The 18,637-nt window shown below is 36.8% G+C and overlaps 2 protein-coding genes across 5 annotated transcripts; both read right to left on the bottom strand.

Annotated features, from left to right (window-relative positions):
- Nucleotides 1-1,513: 1,513 nt before the first annotated feature.
- Nucleotides 1,514-12,953, bottom strand: LOC132699641 (monocarboxylate transporter 9-like). 2 transcript variants are annotated; one of them, XM_060666473.1, is made up of 7 exons: nucleotides 12,528-12,942; nucleotides 5,711-6,458; nucleotides 2,883-3,048; nucleotides 2,396-2,830; nucleotides 2,117-2,338; nucleotides 1,775-2,054; nucleotides 1,514-1,719 (listed from the first exon to the last, which is right to left on the bottom strand). In XM_060666473.1, the coding sequence occupies exons 2-7, from the start codon at nucleotides 6,424-6,426 to the stop codon at nucleotides 1,595-1,597; spliced, it is 1,944 nt and encodes a 647-aa protein (XP_060522456.1). In that variant the 5' UTR covers nucleotides 6,427-6,458; nucleotides 12,528-12,942; the 3' UTR covers nucleotides 1,514-1,594. The 2 variants fall into 2 exon arrangements, with proteins under 2 accessions (XP_060522456.1, XP_060522457.1); XM_060666474.1 differs by lacking the exon at nucleotides 1,514-1,719 and having other exon boundaries at nucleotides 1,933-2,054; nucleotides 2,103-2,338; nucleotides 12,528-12,953.
- Nucleotides 12,954-12,965: 12 nt separating this feature from the next.
- Nucleotides 12,966-18,266, bottom strand: LOC132699642 (monocarboxylate transporter 12-like). Of its 3 annotated transcripts, XM_060666478.1 has the most exons (7): nucleotides 17,473-18,266; nucleotides 17,046-17,099; nucleotides 14,560-14,746; nucleotides 14,082-14,497; nucleotides 13,865-14,003; nucleotides 13,535-13,814; nucleotides 12,966-13,481 (listed from the first exon to the last, which is right to left on the bottom strand). In XM_060666478.1, exons 1-7 carry the CDS (start codon nucleotides 18,111-18,113, stop codon nucleotides 13,336-13,338), a joined length of 1,863 nt encoding a protein of 620 aa, XP_060522461.1. In that variant the 5' UTR covers nucleotides 18,114-18,266; the 3' UTR covers nucleotides 12,966-13,335. The 3 variants fall into 3 exon arrangements, with proteins under 3 accessions (XP_060522461.1, XP_060522458.1, XP_060522459.1); XM_060666475.1 differs by having other exon boundaries at nucleotides 13,865-14,497; XM_060666476.1 differs by lacking the exon at nucleotides 17,046-17,099 and having other exon boundaries at nucleotides 13,865-14,497.
- Nucleotides 18,267-18,637: the final 371 nt, after the last annotated feature.

Below are 18,637 nucleotides of genomic sequence, written 5' to 3'. Positions count from 1 at the left end.
AAACCTAACTCAATATGCTCTGACAACTAACATTTTAACTACTTCTCTTGGCAAGAGAAAAATAAACTTTCCTTTTGTTGAATACATATCATCAAAAAGTAATAAAAAACTTTTGAATGTTTTCCAGAAATGTTTCATTAATGGTGTTCCATATGAATGGATAAATTTTAGATATTCATTTGTATTTGACCAGGAACCAGGAATAATCCCTGGAACTTTTTCCTTGCAATAAGATAACTCATAGATCATAAATACCCAAACTTAAAAATAAATTCTATTTTTTTTTTGTTTTTTTTTTAGCATAAGGTTTCTCATATTATTTATTTATTTATTTATCGAGTGGCAATTGTCCATAAAAAATGCTTAAATTTCTATAACTTTATATTCTATATCTATTCTATTCTATATTCTATAATTTAGAAACCTAACTCAATATGCGTTAACAAAATTTCTTGCTAATACTTAAACATTGCCCATTAAAATGAAAAATAGTAATTCTTTTAACAATAGCGATGTGGTTTGTAGGAAATGTATTTTTTTAATTTTGACAATGTTAGAACACCAACGTATCCGAGTTTTTAAACTTAATTTCAAGTGCACGTTGTACTACTTGTAATTAGCTTGCTTTGTAAAAAAAGTGACATTTTGAAAATGAAAATGTGTTACTATTTACAAAACTTTTGGATTTCTCCTGCGTCGGTTGTGGTTGAGTCATTCAAAAATTAATAAAACTAATCAGTTTCAGTTATGGTCTGATGAAGCCAACAGGATGACTGGCGAAACGTTACCAAGTTTGCTTCAACAAAAACCGACGCAGAAGGAATCCAGAAGTTTTGTAAATAGTATTACGGTAGCCTGTGGAAGTTTCTTTAAAAAAATAGGTTTTTTTATTTAGTTTTCGGTGTGTTTTCAAAAATTGCTATTACAAATATTAATAGCAAAATTGCCGCAATACTGTGCGTTTTGCAAAGAACTACGAAGTTTTAATTCTCAAGTGTGCGGGTGTACTTATTGTCTTGTTCTCGTTCTCGTAAATCTATTGTAGATTTACAAAAACAGCTCAAAGGCAACAGATCCGATTTACATTGTCTCTAAAAGTGTGTCAAGTTTGTTTAATTTACCTATTTGTAGTGTATTTGTCAAGATTTTAATATTGTTACAGTATAATTCCCACACGCCAATGATTGGTTGTCTCTCTCGGAAACTATTTTCCCCCACCTTACGTAGTTCATATTTAAACAACAATTCGCCCGCATTAATCTCTGAATAAACGCCTATATTGGAATCATAACAGCAATTTTATGAATGACTTATACAGTATCTTTTAGTTGGACTTCTGTGAGTAAACCATTCTAAATTAGGTTGGTTATAATTTGCCATCAAAAGCCGCAAGGATCTCTGATGACAGTTATCTGTCATTACTATTAACGTGTATGGCAAAGAAAATAATACTTTACAATTAAATAAAAACAACTAAACTCCGTATTCGAAATAAAAACTCATAAACTTCGAATTTTACTAAAACAAGTTTATTACTATACATATATATTACACATTAAAAGGAAAAACAGTCTCATTGGCGACGGTACCGCCCCTACCCGCACAACTTCCTCGTTTTCGTGTAGGGAATGATGCCGATGAGAAGTCCCGACAGCGTAATCCAAAACGCTGCCTGATAAAACGGCTGACTGTAAGAATTCGTCAAATCAAAAAGCATACCTACAAAAGGAAGCCGATATCAATAAATATGGGCAAACCCGACCTGGTAATTTACCAGCAAGGGGCGGTCCCGTTAGCTTTCCGATCCCCTGGCACAGCAAGCTCAAGCCGTACGCTTTGGCGAAGGTATCGAGCGGTACGAGTTTCGCCGTAATGGCCGGAGTTAGCGAATGACAACTCGCGTAAAACAAACCGAAAGCTGCCCCTGATATAATGAGCAGAACGTAGCTGGTAGTGAACATTTTCATGACGACTATGGAACCTCCGCTCATTATCAGGCACAGCGTGTACAGTTTGGTGGTTTCTATTTTATCGCCCAGCCAGCCCAGTATCACCTGGAACAGTAGTTGGAGTATTCAAACGTTCATCGCATGATGATGTACCTGTGAAGCCTTACCATTCCGAGAACGTTGGTGCCGCCTATGATCGAAATCACCAGCGATACCTGGTAGTCCTCGTACTTGCACTTTACCATGTGATCCGCGAGATAGAAGTGCGGTACGACGAACCAAGTGTTCATTATTATGGTGGCGATGCTCAGGAGGAAAAAGTGAAAGTCAGCAAAGAGGTCGAAACTGGTGAGGTCTTGGAGTACCCCCAGGAATTCGTCGTACCACTTCTGGAAGTAACGAATGCCTTGTCGTTCAGAATTGTAGTAAGGAAGGAGCAAGCTTACCTCTGATTTTGGGGGCGTGTCGATCTCATCCTTCGAAAAATCCGGACAGCTCGACGCGGTCAACTTGTACTTGTGGATATTGAGCATGGCGCCATTGCACCCCACAGATCCGGTCTTGGGCCTTATGTTTTTGAGGTAACTGTGGTGTAGGTGCTGGCTGGACTGTATTTTCGCTTTGGAGGAGATTCTTCTTATGAGCGGTGCGTCCACACCATTATGGTTGGCCGTTAGCTGTCTCTCAGGTTCTTGTATGGGCTTCAGTTTCATCGAGAGTCGCACTGGTACCCTAGTGGTCACCAAAGAAGCGTCGGCTGCCAAACGATCTGGACCTGTATCTGAATGACTGCTACTGGATAGCAAGTTGGGGTAGTTCACCAAAATGATCTGGTATAGGTGCTTGTCGTTGCTTAGGTTCTTTAACACCTCCAAGGGTATCTGAGAAGACAGTTGTATCAGTGGTGATTTACGGTTTTTGTAACACTCTCACCTCCGTTTGATCATGGAGATACGTGGGCAAGTTGACTACCGAATGGAACCTGCCCTTTTCATTGATGTTAACCACGGTCTTGACATTTTCCAAGACGTACTTGACGTCGCTGACTTTCTTGCCACGTCTTGATTCTGGGTCCTTGTTTGCTCGTTCGGCAGCCAATCTAAATGCGGAAATGATGGGAATGAACTAAACTGTAAATTTTCTCCCAACTTGAATTTCGATCCACAATATGTAAAACCATATAACTACGCGATGACTAAAAACAGTTAATGAGGTCATCATGTTACTGAACTTCTGTATCAGTATCAACATTTTTCCGTTATGGAACTTCATATCGTTTTGGAAAATATTTCTTATTGATATTAAAAAGGGGTTGTTATTTCGAGAATTTAGACTTTTCCTGTCCTTTCGGTTCTTCAAAGTCATTTTTTGGAAGCGCTTACAGAAAGAAATTATACCATGTTTTATTATATACTATGGTGTTAATTATAATTATAGTAAAATGTGCATTTTTTGACGCATTTAATTTTCAAAACTTTGTTCTCGTGCAGAATCCGGGATCAAAAAATCTGAACTATATCTAAATTATAATATCTAAACTATATTCTATAATTCTAATTTAAAACTATAACTCACAGGTAGGGCAACTACTCTACTACTAACTGTCACTCTCGGGCCCTTGATAATCATCATAGCTATTTTTGGATTTACTTGCCGCTCTGTCGAGCTTATGGCCTCCCCACTGACATTGAATGGACTGTATATTTTTCCAACTTTACACTTTAAGAAGCACAGAGCTCTACGAACATTTCTTCGACTTCAACGCATATTGTTCGTCCCCCTTTCTTGCACAGCTGATCCAAATCGGCAGCGCCATGCGCAATATAAAATGCAGTGTAACTGGTAAAAACTAAAGAAAATTAATGCCTAAGAATAAGGCGAAAATATTTTAAACAGGTACCATCACGCCTATGGAATGTTTACAGTTCAATAATGATTTATTTATAACTCTCTCGCATTAAGAAAGCTTTTGACACAGTACCACTTTGTTGTCTAAAAATACTTCGGTCCAGATCTTCGTTAACGCTTAAGCCTCAAGTAATTATTTGTCCTTAGTTTTAATCTGACTTCTTTTAGCGTATAAATATGATGTTTTTCTGGCTGAATTTAGAAGCATTACATAGTGTGTCCCACTTAAGAAGTTATAATGTTCAATACAGGATGTTTGAAATATTGTTTGCGCCCCGCCTAAGGCTGTACATCATTGTAAAATCTTCGATTACCTCATGTTTCTTATTACATCAATCTGAAGTCATGACTAACTGGGATTAATTTTTAATGTCAAATATCGGGCTATTAAGAATAAAATGTCAACGAATTCTTATTCAGGACTGCCATTAAACCTAACTATACTAATTTCCATGAAGTTCGAATACAGGGTACTCAAAATATGGCGAGCGCCTCGCTTAAGCATTACTTCTGTAGAATGTTTGTTTTTCTACTCCCGTCTGTAAAATACCCAATTACCCACCGATCTAGCGTGCGGGACGCGTCACTTTACCACGTCAGTTTCACACGAATCCGAGCCACTTCGGACATTTCCGGGATTTTACCGCACGGGTTTGGCAGCAATCGGATGTTTTCGGAGATATTTCCCACGCTTTAAATTTTGACGTTTGTCAATTCTGACAGTCATGAGAGTGAATGTATTCGTGTTTTGCTAAAATGTACCGAAAAACTAACGGTCGTAGAAAAAGTATAGTATGCAACATGTTCGGTAAACTTTTTAACTCACTCGTTTGTTAAAAACTCGCTCCGCTCGTGTCAAATAAACTCGTGAGTCAAATGCCGTTTACCGCACTTGTTGCATAATATACTATTATGGCTCAATTTTGATAATTCTTGTTTGTTGGATAGATTTCACTGAAATATTCTAACGATATTCTTCAAATTTGGATTAGATATGAACTAAACAGATTTTATAACGCTGTATTTTTTTAATTAAAATGGATTTTTAATTCTCATCTAATAATGAAAATAACAGAAAAATAAAAATTGATAGACGTCGGCATACTGCTTCCTTTGTAAAACCGAATTTGCCATGGAGAAGCGATTATTCAACAATCAAATTTACTCGCTAATTTATATTTTAATTTTGTTTACATTATATCTTTCGAGCATTAAGATTTATTAATGATGTTATTTTAAGATGATAAAAATTAATGTCCGTTAAAAAGTATTTTTTATTTTTATTTTTGAAATTTGTATAATTAAATTTTGTAACATCTTAAAATCACATACAAAATAATGTTATTAACAAGGTTTAAAATATTTTTTTTTTTAGGTAGTCCTGAACACGAATAGTAACATCCATCCAGCAAAAAAGAATTATCAAAATTGAACCATAACATTCTACAGCAGTAAGGCTTAAGCGAACTTCATGGAAATTAGAAATTAGCGTAGTTAGATTTAATGTAGCCCTGAATAAGAAAGGGTTGACACTTCTCGAAATTTGACATAAACAATTAGTCTCAATTGGTCATGATCTTATGTTGACGAAAAAAGAAACATAAGGTTTTATTGGTTCTTTGAGAGATTTATTCAATAAAAAAAAATCTAAACCAAGACGTACATAGTGTGCAGTTCTTAAGTGGGACGCACTGTATATTATAAAATATTTACGCTCACGTGCCATTAAAAAATACCATTTTTCGGAATGTAACCCTGCTGGGAAGACAAGAGGGATTACAAAGTAATCATATGCAATAATCCAATAATGCAAATGGACACACTTGGGCTCCGAGAGCATTCATCTACTTTACCTCTCCTTCTCCTGTTTTATAACCCAATCCGGATCCCTCATGAGTAACCCGCACACTATCATATTGGCGAACAATCCTGCCAATATAAGTACGGTACCCCTCCACCCGTACTGTCCCGAGAGTATGGTAATTAGCGGCGAGTAAATGACGGTACCAAAGCCGCAACCGCTAGCGGCCAACCCCAAAGCTAACGTCCTCTTCTTGTCGAACCAGAACGCGATCGACACTACAGCCGTAACGTAGCACAAAGCCAATCCTATACCGCCTATGAAACCGAAGGTAACGTACATCACGACGATGTTTTTCGCGAAAGTGCTTAAGATGAACCCCACGGTAGAAATCACTGCCCCCACCACTGTCATCAGTTTACACCCGTACCTATCCACCAAGGCACTACCTATCGGTCCCGCCACTAGCGGTACCGCTACGTAAAGGCTTCCGATCCAAGCGGTCGCTGAATTAGACGCACCGAACTCATTCAAAAAGTCTATATAGAGAAGTCCGAAGGTGCACGTGATGCCGTCCGAAACGCAGTTGATGAAAGTGCAGGCTAGTACCACTAGCCAACCCCAACCGCCGTCGGGGATTTTGGTGTCGTTTTCTTCGACGTAGAGGCTTATCCTGGAAGCGAGGATAGACTCGCGCCCTTGGAAGGTCCGCGGGTGGCCGTTTTCCGAGTGGCCGTGCGAGTGCGGGTTCCCCTTGGGCAGTACCATTGCGACTGTTGTTTTTTTTTGCTCACCGTGGTCTGCACAACAACATACCGATAAGAGTCGAGCCCGATGTGCTGGCGAAACGGCGACTAAATGGGATTCGATCGTATGTGGCGGCAGCAAAACGTTCGTTACTGATAACGATACATATTTACCAGTAATCCCAAAGTAATAATGTTATTCACGACGATTTTTTATTTAATTCCTGGAATTAACCCGGCGGAGATAGAAGAACGCAGGCGAGCATCCATCCGCCACGTATTTGCTATCGTTCTAATCGATAGATAGAAATAATTGGACTCTGAAGACGGACTATTAAATTTGGAACACTCTCGTAGATGAACGATATGTTTCATAAAGAATAAGTCATAAAAATGCTAATCTTGTGACACTGTCTTCCAGGATCGTTTTAAAAATCTGATAATTTGTATTGACATTATTATTTTCGAATTTACTATACTCAGTAATTAGGGATTTGTTACTTTCTATTTATCGTTCGGTTTAAATTTAGCTGAAATTTGGAATACCCTCGTAGCTTTATTAAATATTTAATGAAGAATGAGTAATAACAATAATAAACATCTGCGTTCCATTTTACAGACTTACGTGTCAGTTGGAAACAATCTTCGGTATTGTACCGGGTGATCATTTTACTTTTTATTTAACGTTTCGGAAAAAACGTCAAATACAAAAGTTGTTAAAAAAATAGTAAGCTATTTGCAAAATATATTTTTATAAATACACCCCATATATTATACGCTTAATAAAATTCCATAAAAATTCTATACATTTTTGGTATAATATAAACATAACATAACATAAAAACAACATTCAAAAATCAAATATTCTAGAATTTTCTAATATAATATATCTTAGGTGGCTGTGAAGTAGGTCGTCACTAAAAAACGAAATGTTTGTTTGTAGCTGACATTGAGACTTACAGATTTAGCAAAACTGCTATTTTTATCATATATAGAGAAAAACAATGAATTTTGGAAACGTATATTAAACCAAAATTAACCCACGTTCCAGACAAAAACTCTCATCGAATCTATGAAAAATTTCAACAAACATCCAGCCTCCATTTCGTATAATATATCCTAATACATAATTTTATACCAATACGAAACATTAAAAAGTGTTCTAGAACTTATATTTTAGGTATAATATAGTAATAATATAATATATAGGCAATTAGTGTTATAAATGGAATTGTTCAACTGGTCTCCCAGTTTCCATCTGATGTATGTTCTCTGTAGTCTTTCAAAAGCGGCAGTTTGTGAATATTCTTCATTTAAAATTTGAACTCCTGTTCTAATTAGGTTTTTTAGATGCTCCCTGTGTTTTCGATGGTATTTGCGTTTACACGGTTTTTTAGAGTTCTCCATAAAATGCATTCATCGGTGTCAGGTCAAGACAAGTAGCGATTTTATTGTTCCATTCCAATCCATTCATTAAACCTTTGATTTAACACACAATGAGGGGTCTTGTTGCAAGACAAGGTTTCTATTGTTCCAATGGGAGCTCGTCCATATCGTTTTCTAATTCGTTCTGAAGAAAATTTAAATAAAGAATTAGAATAAAGTCGAAGAATTGAGAACCTATTATCCTGTTGTTTAAAATAACACACCACACATTTACAGTTTGACATCCTTGAAACTGAAATTCTCTGTCTGCTGTTTTTTTCGATTTATCATATCACTGGTTGAAAACGATGACTCTTCGGTCCAAAAACATTTTTTAAATAAGCATCATTTTCGTTAATTTTTCCCAACATTATATCGCAAAACTCAACCCTTTTTTCTCGATGTCTGGGCGTTAATTTTGCGTTTTCTTATCATGGGATTTTCTTCAACATTTAGAAAAATCCGTAAATCACTATTTTCATTTCTTTCCAATGTTCTATCCTTTCTTTCTAGACTGGATGTTGAAATTTTTCATAGATTCGATGAAAGTTTTTTTTTGCCTGGAACATGCATTCGAGGGTTAATTACACGTAGTTTCCTATTAGCCAATTTAACAAACGTTTCCAAAATTGATTGTTTTTCTCTTTCAGAATAAGGCATTTTCTAATAAAAATAACTTTAGTTTTATTGAATCTATAACCGGTAACCGTCACTGTCAGTTATAAACAAACATTTTGTTTTTGTTTTTTTGGTGACGGCTTACTTCACAGCCACCTAAAATATAAATTATAAACGCTACAATATTTTATTCTTCAGTATTGCTTTTATGTTAAAAGCGCATATATCTCAAAGCACATATTGTACAACAATAATATACCTTTTTTTTCCAATACGTTAAATTGGTCTGGCAGCGCTTTTGCTAGTTAACGTATTTTTTTTGAATAGTATGACAATTAATAAGTTATCAATTTTAAATTGGATAGATTTTTGTTTTTTACGTACAAACAAAAGTTTAACATTATTTATAGAGGGCACCACTTATAACGCGTTGTGTCCAAAACTTCTCCACGGCTTTGTAATTTTTTGATATTCAAATTTGATTTCAATAAAAAAAGAAGTGTCTTCTTTGAAAGCGTTAATATTGCTTTTTGCGACGTTTTACATTATTTTTAACTATTTTTTTTTGTTCACAAATGTATGTCATCAACAGTTTTTGCACCAAAAATATACAGGGCCTTTAAAAATGACCAGGCAATATTTAAGAGGGTGATTCCTCGGATCGTTTTATGAAAAAAGTTTCCACTGATGTAGGTCCGGAAATGCATTGTTTCCAAGATACAGTGAGTTAATGTTCTTTAAATTAATACAAATTTTTTTGTCACGGATTTATTTGAAACTTGGCAACGTTGTTTCTAGTGATAATTGGACGGGAATTTTTACCAGGACACGCTCTTTCTGGATTTCCGTTGTCAAAAAGAAATGCAATGCGGTTGATCCACGATTATGCAATATCGCATTTTAGTCAGCTTAGTCGAGCCACTTCAGACATTTCTGGGATTTTACCGCACGGATTTGGGAGCAATCGGATCTTTTCGGAGATATGTCCCACGCTATGAATTTTGACGTTTGTCAATTCTGATGGTCATGTCAGTGCATGTATTCTTTTTGTTTTGCAAAAATGTACCCAAAAACGAACGGTCGTAGAAAAAAAGAATAGTACGCAACACGTTCGGTAAACTTTTTAACTCACTGGTTTATTAAAAACTCGCTCCTCTGCGCTTCGCTCGTGTCAAATAAACTCGTGAGTTAAATGCCGTTTACCGCACTTGTTGCATAATATACTGGTGTGATACATGGACATGCAATAAGAGTTTTTATTTTTTATCTCTTAAACGAAGAACAGAGAAATTAAATTCATTTCAGTGGCATACATTTTATAAAGTTACCCGGACCCCCCTGTTTAATCTTTATTTAGTTAGGGCCAAGTCAGCCCCTTACCACTAGATAAAACGCTTCCCAATTTCAAACAAATCCGTGATTTGAGGAATCAGCCTTTTAAATCTTGCCGCGTCTTTTTTAAACACCCTGTATATTGCAATATCGAACAGTACATTGTTTTTTATGGAAAATATAACCGTCTGGCACTGTTGATAGGTTGTAAGTAACGCCAATATAAAAAACAAAATTATCAAATGTGTAATATAAGGTAATATAAGGTATACCGACGTTTTCGTACGGACTATACCAGGCAGTTCGCCGACATTTTTATCTCATTCTTGATTGGCAGCGGCCATAAACTACTGATACATAAGATACAATTAGTAGTGAAAACCGAGGCAAAAGTTAATCTAAAATTTTGAGGCGGTAGCAAAGGTCGATAAAATTCCTTTGTATCTCGCCGTGAAATTGCATCACAACCAAAACATATTAAATCGGTTGATCAACAGGTCGGTCCAAAATATAAATTCATGAATTCTGTCGAAACGCGCGCATTCTTTTTGTTTCGTGGTAATACTAACGTCTATTGGGAAATACTTAATCAACGACATACCAACTTGTCGTTATTAGTCGGTAAACGCGATAAAAACCCATTTAATTTGTTGAAAATAATAATTATTTTTTTCACTAACCAGTTTTATTTAATATTTAATCACGGAAATTACTAAAAAAACTTGTTACACTCATTTGAAATTACAAAGTATAAAAAGGTAAATATCTCAAAAATAGTGAAACGTTATGTATAAAATTTTTAGGGGAACTGAATCAATGAATCACCAACTTGACATCCATTTCTCGTATAACCGAAAGTGACACCTTAAAAATATTTTAACCAGATCAAAAATAATAAGGTATCTTTAAATGGGCATGTTAAATCTCGCTCACGTTCAACTAATAACTGGAAATATCACAATCGACAAAGGCAGAAAGAGTGTGACTGGAAAATGTGTCGAGAAAGTCATAAAATTCATTCCACACATGGATGTTATGTCTAGTTTGTCCGTTGTTTATTTTCATTATCTGTTTTTTTTTAAACAACCCGAATATTATGAGCAAAAAAAGATTATTCATTTTGTTTATCTTTATTTAAAAATTTATATTAAGTGTTTTTTCTCGTTTCCTTAATTCCTGTTATTGTCAATTTTTTTCTCTTTTTAAGACAATTATTTAATATAAAACTATTTAAAATTGCTATTTTTTTCTAATTAATTTATTTATAACCGAGTCCAAAACAGTGTTAAAAACTTGTACCGGAGCCTTAAATTACAATAAAAATTTAACAATTATATTGTATTGTATAGTATTTTATGTAAGTCTTTTTAAATAGAAAGGGTAAATAGTCACTGCGAATATACTTGTAATTTCTGACAAAATTGTTTTATTGCTTTTGCTTTACCAATCACTTTTGGTATACAGCTATATAATGGCGATCTTCGTACCTGAAGACTTTTTGAGAAATTAGTTCTGAAGTCACTTGCACTACTTTTATTATGAACATGTATTTGTTTCACTTGCTTTATATCTAAGTTACTTTTTAACAGTTAATTTTTTATGGAATATATATATTTTACTTGTTCAAAAGTCACTATTTTTTCATATCCCATTGTTGTAAATATGGTTTTTACTGCCTTCTTTTGAGTTCTGTGTAATTTATTTTTTGCAGATAGTTGGGAAGACTTCCCCAGCATGGAACTAATCTTATCTGAGGCGCATTGATAATAATAATAATAATAATCAACTTTATTTCACATTGTGTCATAAATACATTACCTAAAAATAATGTTCCAAACACAAAGGAAAGAGCACTAGATATTGTTACCAATTTCAATCACATCGTATTAATTAAACAATTATTTAAATATTACAGAAAAAATCTTCTATGGAGTAAGGTTCTATCTCTATCAATAACTTTTGTATTGTGTATTTAAAGATTTTTAGATTTGCAATTTTTTTTTACCTCATTTGGTAATTTATTATACAATCTCAGGCGCATGTAATAAGCACTCCTTTCAGTTAAGGTTAAACGGTGAATAGGCTAATTTACATTTAGGGTTCTGGTATTATATCTATGAAATATCTGTGGTTCGAAGTCCTTTCGATTTTTAAAAAAAAATATCAATGCTTCATAAATATATAAAGCGTATACAGCAAAAATACCTTCAGCCTTCAACACCCCTCTACAGCTCTCTCTAAATTGCATTTTTTAAGACAGTGCGAAGAGTCTTCTTTTGAATCACGAAAATTTTCTGCAGTTGACCACTACCCCCCCAAAACATAATTCCATACCTCATGCGCGACTGAAAGTTTGCAAAATACATAATTTTTAAAGTTTCCTTATTCATATAATTTGCAACGACTCTAATTCCATAACAAATTGAATTTAATTTGTTTAGCAGATAATCAATATGTTCAGACCAACCAAGAAATTCGTCAATTTGTAAACCTAAGAATTTAGTGCTATTTACAATACTAATATTTTCTATACCTCTCCCTATTCCTAATTTTTTTAGTTCTAAACATAATTAAATTCTTTTTCTCATTGTTTAATATCAATTTATTTCCTAGAAACCAGACATAAGCCCTTGTAAACTATTATAAATTAAAAATGTAGATTGTTTGTTTAAACTGTCTATACGCCGTTTTATTGCACCACAATTACGACCTCGAGCCAATAAATTATCAACATATATTCCTACTTACCAAGATTTCCGGGCTATTAACCAGTTAAACAAAAAAATAACCAGAAGTAACTAAAAATTTTCTTGTAACTACGCCAATGGAAACGAAGAAAAACTATGTCGGCCGTTTAAACAAATCGAATCTAATCAGGAATGAAAGGTGTTTAATCACGTGGCCGCCGGTCGGAAAACGCGAATATTCAACCGTTTTCGCGAGTTGCTTGGCGTTCACATTTTTCCCGGAGCGGTGTCGACGGCGTTGTGGCCGCTTTCCAGTTTCGGCGGCTTCGGAACGGCCGTTTTTTTTTTGTTGACAAAACAAACCGCGTGGTAAAAATTAGCGACTGCCGTTGAAAAATTTCGTCAAGCGAAACTCAAACACTGACTGCGTAATTTCGGAAATCGTCTCTTAATTAGATGTTAATGAGCTCCTAATCGCCATTTATTTCGTGGTGCGAACATTTTTTGAGTGGCACAGGACGTCGAGACACTTATTATGTACGTATGATTAAGCAAACCGATCCATAAGAATCCAAAATAAAACTATTCAAACCGTTTTTTTTCCCTTAATTATTAATTAATAAATTACAACAAAAAAAGTGGCCATTGCCTGGTCGTTAATAATATTTACGAGCCGGCATGTATGTCACATTCTAAACGTCATTTTGCTACGATTCCTTAAAATTTGAGCCCAACCGATTTGAGCATTTAATCCCGTATTATGTTATGCAATGCTATTGTATTCTGTAACCTAGAGGTATCTGCAGCAAATGCCTTTATGCGTTTCAAGGAATTGGTCCATTTGCATTTAGAATTTGGGACATGAATACTCAGTACACCCTTTTCGAAGACTTGTCGAACAATCTCCTGTTGTCCGTGTACGGTATCGCCATCACCAAAAGCCCCGAAAGTATCACCCAGATAGCAGCCTGGTAGAAGGACTGCTCGTACGACTTGGTCAAATCGTAGAGTAACCCTAGAACGTGTAAAGCTTGGCTTAAGGAAAAAGGGCTGATTCTATTGCGGTACCTGCGATTGGAGGCCCTGCCAAATTCCCAATCCCTTGGCACAGCAGGAACAGACCGTAAGCCATCGTGAATTTATCCAGAGGTACCAACTCCGCGAGTATGGTGGGCGGTAAGGCGTAGCAGCTGGCGAAAAACAAACCGAAGAGACCGCAGAAGATTATCAACACGACGTAGTTGTCGGTAAAGTACATCAATCCCCAGCAGGTGAAGCCGCAACATATCAGACAACCGGCGAACATTTTCGTACAGTTCAACCGGTCACCTATCCAACCCAGTAGTACCTGGAAGAAGCAGAGTTAGCGGACTTATTTTTGGTACCCGATATCCGTACCATGCCGATGATGTTGGTGAACCCGATGGCCGACAGAGCAAAGGACGCCTGGTTATCGCTGTATCCGAACGTAGTCATATGAACCGGCAAGTAAAAGAACGGCACCACGAACCATACACACATGATTACCGTCGACAAACTAAGTATGAAAAAGTGCAGATCCAAAAACAGAGAAAAGTGTGTTATGTCTTTCAGGACGTCGACGTATTCGTCGTACCATTCTTCGTCCTCGTCAGAGGACACCGTTTGGACAGAGTTCCGTAGAAAAGCGGGACAACTCGAAGCGGTTGGCTTGTACTTGTGGATATTCAACATTGCGCTCCTATATCCCATCGCTTCCTTCTTGAACTTGATGTATCTGAGGTAATGGTGCGGGTGCGTTTTGGGCTTCGTTGATTCATCTCTACTCAACAACGGCGCTTCTTTGTCCGAATCGGAATCCTCTTCGATTTCCTTCACTTTCATGCAAAACCTGACAGGAGCTCTGGGGGGAGTTTTGGCAGGGTTCACGCTGAATTTGTCTAAGCTCGAATCGGACGTACTCTTATACGTTCTTATGTTGGGGTAGTTGTCGAGGATGATGTTGTAGGCTTCCGCGTTTTCGCTCAGATTCTTTAGCACTTCCAGGGGCACCTGGAAACGTTTAAAATAGAAAGCGTGTTTGCAATAACAAGACTGTTCCATTATTCGCTGACCTCTTGGTTTTCTTGAAGGTAGGTCGGTAATACGATATCAGAGAAGCACCTGTTGATATTCTTTGGTGCTTTGGTCGAGTGGTCGCTTCTTTTGGAAAACCCGATAGCTACGTCTTCCAATAAGTAGTTTCGGTTTGCCCTTCTTTTCGTCGATGAGTCCGTGTTCTTTGTCGTTTGCTTGGAGGCTCTGAAAGTAGTAAATACAGTGTGTCCAAGATAAGGATGCACAGCATGGGGATCTCGGAAACTATAAGAGATACAGTGTCGGTTAAATTAGACAAAAGTTGCGCATTTTGATACCGAACAAGATCCCGTTTTACAAATTTGAAAATTCCAAGCCGTTCCGGAAATATCCGAGAAAAACCGAAATATTGCGATTTCGTTTTTATTATTTTTTAAAGCTATTTGAAAAGATATGAAAAAACGGAAAACACTTTTCCATTGGCACTTTTTAATCTCTCCAAATTGACGTTAACAAATTTTCATTCCAGCGTTTCGATTCCATGGAACCACCATCAACTTTGATTTTTCTTATGGGACGGAAAAAAAGTACACACAGTATTAGGTTGTGCTTTTCATTGCGAATTCAACGATGTACGATACAATACGGTTACTTATGTTTTTATCCAGAAAAATGGCTTTTTAATACATTTCTAGTATTTTATTGTAGAAGGCCATGAGATCCGAACGATGAAAGGCAAAAGAAAATGGTTGACAAGTTCGAGTTAATGTGTTTATTTATTTACTAACTCTAACTGTTCATTTAACATAACAACTAAATCCAACAAGTTAATGAAAAACAAATTCTATAACAAATGTTCGAATAAATGACCTCCATTTTCTAGGCATAAGTACGCCCGTCTCACGGTAGACTCCAAAACACGACTTAACATTTCAGGAGTAATTTTATTAAACGCTGCTCGTACTGATTGACGTAATTGTTCCTCGTTGTCAAAACATTCTTTGAATACCTCATTTTTTATGTAGCCCCATAAGAAAAAGTCCAAGGGAGTTAAGTCCGGGGACCTTGGAGGCCAAGGAGTTTCACTGTAAGTCCCAATGTATTTTCCATCAAACCGTTCAGTTAAATATTGGCGAACTTCTCTGGAGTTATGGGCTGGGGCACCATCTTGTTGGAACCAGCAGCCTTGCACAGCGCCTAGCGGTAAATCATCTAAGGCATCTTCTAAATCGTGCCTCAAGATGTCAAGGTACCGCTCGGAAGTTAAGGAATTATTATAGAAAATAGGGCCTATAATCTTGCTACCAAAAATCCCACACCAAATATTAAACCCAAAGCGAACTTGATGTCTGGATAGTCTATTAACACGTGGATTTTGTTGCGACCAATAGTGTGTATTGCGCCTGTTATAAATACCGTTATTGGTCACCATACTTTCATCAGACCAAATCACTTTATATGGAAAATTAAAACTCTCATCACACATCCTGGTATACCACTCACAAAAATGTCTACGTCGTTCGTCGTCACCCGGTTTTAATCCTTGACATATTCTGAATTTGTAAGGCTTAAATTCATTTTTCCTTAAAATAAACTGAGCTGTAGATTTAGCTACCCCATTCTGGTCTTCAATTTCTCTGGTAGAAGTTTGTGGATTTTCGATAACAGATTGTAGAACAATGTATTGGTTTTCTTCATTGGAAGGTTTTTGTCGGGATAATGCAGGCTTCTTAAATGATCCATATTCTTTCAGATTAAATAACAAACGCCGAAAAATACTCTTGTCAGGTTGTCTCCGCTCTGGGTATTTGTTAGAATACATACGCTCGGCTTCCACACAATTTCTTTGGCATCAGATGTAGCAAGACAGCATATCACATTTTTCTTCGTTTGTAAAATTACCTCCCTCCATTGTAGAACAAAATAAATTAGAAAAAGACAACAACAATAAAAATACAAAAACAATAACTAAAGGAATAAACTTATGATCGACTGATAACAAAGACAAATAACATTAATGTGTCATTGAAATTGACTGGATGTCATTTTGTCATGGCCTACTCCATTTAAATGCTGAAATGTATTAAAAATCCATTTTTCTGGATAAAAACATAAGTAACCATATTGTATCGTACATCGTTGAATTCGCAATGAAAAGCACAACCTAATACTGTGTGTACTTTTTTTCCGTCCCATAAGAAAAATCAAAGTTGATGGTGGTTCCATGGAATCGAAACGCTGTAATGAAAATTTGTTAACGTCAATTTGGAGAGATTAAAAAGTGCCAATGGAAAAGTGTTTTCCGTTTTTTCATATCTTTTCAAATAGCTTTAAAAAATAATAAAAACGAAATCGCAATATTTCGGTTTTTCTCGGATATTTCCGGAACGGCTTGGAATTTTCAAATTTGTAAAACGGGATCTTGTTCGGTATCAAAATGCGCAACTTTTGTCTAATTTAACCGACACTGTATCTCTTATAGTTTCCGAGATCCCCATGCTGTGCACCCTTATCTTGGACACACTGTATATATAGGGCTAAACGTTTCTGATGCCGGATGGGTGATGCTCTTTCATCCCTGCAACAAATTAGCGAGGGGAGGTAATCAGATAAGATCTCGCTGCGATGATATCGATGACGTGGTTCGATAATAATTTAGATACACCCTATTGTCTCATTATAGTAATCCGCAATTTTTAGCCTTCGTATGCTAATAAGTCGTTAATTGATTGTCGATATTTTCAATCAGTTGTGTCGTAACCGGCGATTTCCAGCTATAATGAGAAAAATCCACATCAATTTTTTCTACGCGAAAATTACAAAATTAAACTGCACTGCTACGTTTTAGCTATTTTAAACGGGCTAAAGGATTCCATACACAACGTGCGAGTGCTAAAATAGAACGGGACGTCCTTGACGAGTTCGGTAATCACCCACACCGTTTTCCTTACCGATCTTCTTCGAGAACCCAATCGGGGTCCCTCATCAGCAACCCGCTGACGCACATGTTGGCCGACAACCCCGCCAATATCAAAATCGTACCCCTCCATCCGTATTCCCCCACCAGAAACGTCACCAAGGGGGAGTATATGACCGTACCGAAACCAGTACCGCTAGCCGCAATGCCCAGCGCGGTGGTCCTCTTCTTCTCGAACCAAAACGCCACCGACACAACCGCGGTGACGTAACACAAGCAAAACCCGAACCCGCTCACGAATCCGAACGTCACATACATTAAGAATATCGATTTCACGTAGGAGCTAAGCACCAGGCCCGCGGTACTGATGACGACACCCAAGACCGTCATGTACTTGCATCCGTATTTGTCCACCAAAACGCTACCCAATGGTCCGGCCAATAGGGGTACGGAGAGGAAGAGGCTTCCTATGAGTGAGGTGGCCGAGTTGGACGTTTCGAACTCGTGAAGGAATTCAATGTTAAGCAGACCAAACGTGGATCCGACGCCGTCAGAGACCAGGTTGATGAAGAAGGACGCGAACACTACCAGCCAACCCCATCCTCCGTCTGGAATTTGATGCTGGTTATGTCGTTTGTGTTCGCTCGGCTTCGTGGTTCCGTTTTCGATAGGCATCGTACGCCATGTGCCGCAGAGGGATCGACAACGTTTCGAATCTAATTTTGGGGTTTATTGCGATAAGATACGACGATAAGACAACCGATCGCTGATCCTCCTTATTCGATTAATTCTATTATAAGCCCGGGTATGCGACTAGCGATGTCGATGATGTCGTGGTAATGAGTGGTCGCGGGAAAAAAACTTGTTTTACGGCATAATGGATGTCGACAGAATCTCGGTATTAGCAATTAGCTATTTTTCATTAATTATGTTAATTGAACGTAGTCGCAACTAAATCGTTTTCTTTAAACATCAGTAATGTACAGGAGGAAATTTTCATCGGCGGTGGATAGTTTAAATTCGGTACTGCCTTTGGTGTAAGTTTTAGACGTTTTATCCTGAAAGGATGGGGTTCACCAAGGATTAGCTACACTTTATAAAGTAATTTCTTTTAATTTGTTGATGATTGGGCCGATTCTTTGTGGACCAATTTTATGCTCCGTTCTTTTGAAATGGGAAAGAATGAGGTTTTTCGAGAT

Source organism: Cylas formicarius, unplaced genomic scaffold (genome assembly GCF_029955315.1).
Source record: "Cylas formicarius isolate icCylForm1 unplaced genomic scaffold, icCylForm1.1 PGA_scaffold_3__17_contigs__length_32017465, whole genome shotgun sequence".
Lineage (NCBI taxonomy): Eukaryota > Metazoa > Arthropoda > Insecta > Coleoptera > Brentidae > Cylas > Cylas formicarius.
This window is presented reverse-complemented; position numbering and strand designations above follow the sequence as displayed.

Bases quoted from the DNA above. Each gene is read 5' to 3' on its own strand.
- LOC132699641 (XM_060666473.1), bottom strand. From the start codon at position 6,426: ATGGTACTGCCCAAGGGGAACCCGCACTCGCACGGCCACTCGGAAAAC. The intron at 2,055-2,116 runs GTAAGGCTTCAC...CTACTGTTCCAG, and splicing joins GCACCAACGTTCTCGGAATG to GTGATACTGGGCTGGCTGGG. The intron at 1,720-1,774 runs GTAAATTACCAG...TTCCTTTTGTAG, and splicing joins AACGGGACCGCCCCTTGCTG to GTATGCTTTTTGATTTGACG.
- LOC132699642 (XM_060666475.1), bottom strand. From the start codon at position 18,113: ATGCCTATCGAAAACGGAACCACGAAGCCGAGCGAACACAAACGACAT. The intron at 13,815-13,864 runs GTACGGATATCG...TGCTTCTTCCAG, and splicing joins TCACCAACATCATCGGCATG to GTACTACTGGGTTGGATAGG. The intron at 13,482-13,534 runs GTACCGCAATAG...TACACGTTCTAG, and splicing joins GGCAGGGCCTCCAATCGCAG to GGTTACTCTACGATTTGACC.